A 2292-nucleotide genomic window follows, 5' to 3' on the forward strand; every position below is an offset into this window, starting at 1 on the left:
CCCCCCTATCACCACATGGAGTTTGAGCTGGACGTGGTGTGTCTGTTACCGGAAACGGAACGTCTGTTGAATGGAGAGGTCCCGCGGAGGGGGAAGGAGGCTGCGGACCTCCGGGGGAACGTGGCGGAGCAGCGGGTGAGTGACCGAGTCTCATACGTAACCATGGGGGAGTCCCACCACGCGGCACTGACCCTCCTCTATGTTCCCCAGGTGTCCGTGGACTGTCCGTGGTCCATCTACTCCACCATCATCAGTCTGACCTTCCACCTCCCGCTGAGGGCCCATCACGCCCTACTGTCCTCCGGAACAAGGTGAGCGCCCGGCGAGGCCACGTCCTCCATGTCACCTCCTCCTGACCTCCATGTCTAGCGTTGTGTGACCTCCTCTTCATTCCTCCAGGAAATATATCCAGATCCGTGTGGAGAACATGTGTGACTTCAACTTCCAGTTATCGAATAGCTGCCTCACCTCCTCCCAGGACCTCCAGTTCCTCGCCCTCCACTCCCAGGACAGCCAGGTAATAATGGCGCTGAGCTTCCACCCCTCCCCCCGCCTTTCCTCAGAGAGCTCTTCCATTGCTTCTACCGGCCTCCATGACCTGCTCTCCTCTGGAGTGGTCTACCGGCCTCCATGACCTGCTCTCCTCTGGAGTGGTCTACCGGCCTCCATGACCTGCTCTCCTCTGGAGTGGTCTACCGGCCTCCATGACCTGCTCTCCTCTGGAGTGGTCTACCGGCCTCCATGACCTGCTCTCCTCTGGAGTGGTCTACCGGCCTCCATGACCTGCTCTCCTCTGGAGTGGTCTACCGGCCTCCATGACCTGCTCTCCTCTGGAGTGGTCTACCGGCCTCCATGACCTGCTCTCCTCTGGAGTGGTCTACCGGCCTCCATGACCTGCTCTCCTCTGGAGTGGTCTACCGGCCTCCATGACCTGCTCTCCTCTGGAGTGGTCTACCGGCCTCCATGACCTGCTCTCCTCTGGAGTGGTCTACCGGCCTCCATGACCTGCTCTCCTCTGGAGTGGTCTACCGGCCTCCATGACCTGCTCTCCTCTGGAGTGGTCTACCGGCCTCCATGACCTGCTCTCCTCTGGAGTGGTCTACCGGCCTCCATGACCTGCTCTCCTCTGGAGTGGTCTACCGGCCTCCATGACCTGCTCTCCTCTGGAGTGGTCTACCGGCCTCCATGACCTGCTCTCCTCTGGAGTGGTCTACCGGCCTCCATGACCTGCTCTCCTCTGGAGTGGTCTACCGGCCTCCATGACCTGCTCTCCTCTGGAGTGGTCTACCGGCCTCCATGACCTGCTCTCCTCTGGAGTGGTCTACCGGCCTCCATGACCTGCTCTCCTCTGGAGTGGTCTACCGGCCTCCATGACCTGCTCTCCTCTGGAGTGGTCTACCGGCCTCCATGACCTGCTCTCCTCTGGAGTGGTCTACCGGCCTCCATGACCTGCTCTCCTCTGGAGTGGTCTACCGGCCTCCATGACCTGCTCTCCTCTGGAGTGGTCTACCGGCCTCCATGACCTGCTCTCCTCTGGAGTGGTCTACCGGCCTCCATGACCTGCTCTCCTCTGGAGTGGTCTACCGGCCTCCATGACCTGCTCTCCTCTGGAGTGGTCTACCGGCCTCCATGACCTGCTCTCCTCTGGAGTGGTCTACCGGCCTCCATGACCTGCTCTCCTCTGGAGTGGTCTACCGGCCTCCATGACCTGCTCTCCTCTGGAGTGGTCTACCGGCCTCCATGACCTGCTCTCCTCTGGAGTGGTCTACCGGCCTCCATGACCTGCTCTCCTCTGGAGTGGTCTACCGGCCTCCATGACCTCCACTCCCCCCCGAAGTGGTCTACGAAGCCTCCATGACTTCATCTTCCCTGTAGAGCTCTCCTGGCCTCCTCTTTGTTCCTTGCAGCCTCCCTTCACTCCCTCCTGTTGTCTTTCTGTGTTTTCGGCAGGACATCCAGAGTCAGCAATGTCTGTTCTACGTGTGGGAGGTAACGTGGCACAAGGACCTGCCCTTCACCCTGCCGTGCAGCTTCTCCGTCAGCTTCTACCCTCTGCCCCTCCCCCAGAGCTGCGGACATCTCCAGCCCTTCACCTACCTCTTCCACCTGGAGCACTTTTATGTGAGTCGGCCTCATGTCTGTCCTGTGTGGGGTCTCTGGGGTTCCTGTGTGGGGTCTCTGGGGACCTGGAAGGGTCTCTGGGGTTCCTGTGTGGGGTCTCTGGGGTTCCTGTGTGGGGTCTCTGGGGTTCCTGTGTGGGGTCTCTGGGGTTCCTGTGTGGGGTCTCTGGGG

At 60.9% G+C, this 2292-nt stretch overlaps 1 protein-coding gene across 1 annotated transcript in view; it reads left to right on the forward strand.

Annotated features, from left to right (window-relative positions):
• The window catches only part of LOC108803744 (trafficking protein particle complex subunit 10-like), a gene marked incomplete at its 5' end in the record, with an annotated part of 10596 nt that overhangs the window by 4924 nt on the left and 3380 nt on the right, over positions 1 to 2292 (forward strand). The window contains 4 exons of the mRNA XM_018575559.1: positions 5 to 135; positions 211 to 311; positions 400 to 517; positions 1951 to 2121. Coding sequence (XP_018431061.1) covers positions 5 to 135; positions 211 to 311; positions 400 to 517; positions 1951 to 2121 — 521 coding nt within the window. The remainder of the gene's footprint in view (positions 1 to 4; positions 136 to 210; positions 312 to 399; positions 518 to 1950; positions 2122 to 2292) is intronic.

The sequence above is a fragment of the Nanorana parkeri genome, unplaced genomic scaffold (assembly GCF_000935625.1).
Source record: "Nanorana parkeri isolate BGI_ZX_2015 unplaced genomic scaffold, ASM93562v1 scaffold4134, whole genome shotgun sequence".
NCBI classification, from domain to species: Eukaryota; Metazoa; Chordata; class Amphibia; order Anura; family Dicroglossidae; genus Nanorana; species Nanorana parkeri.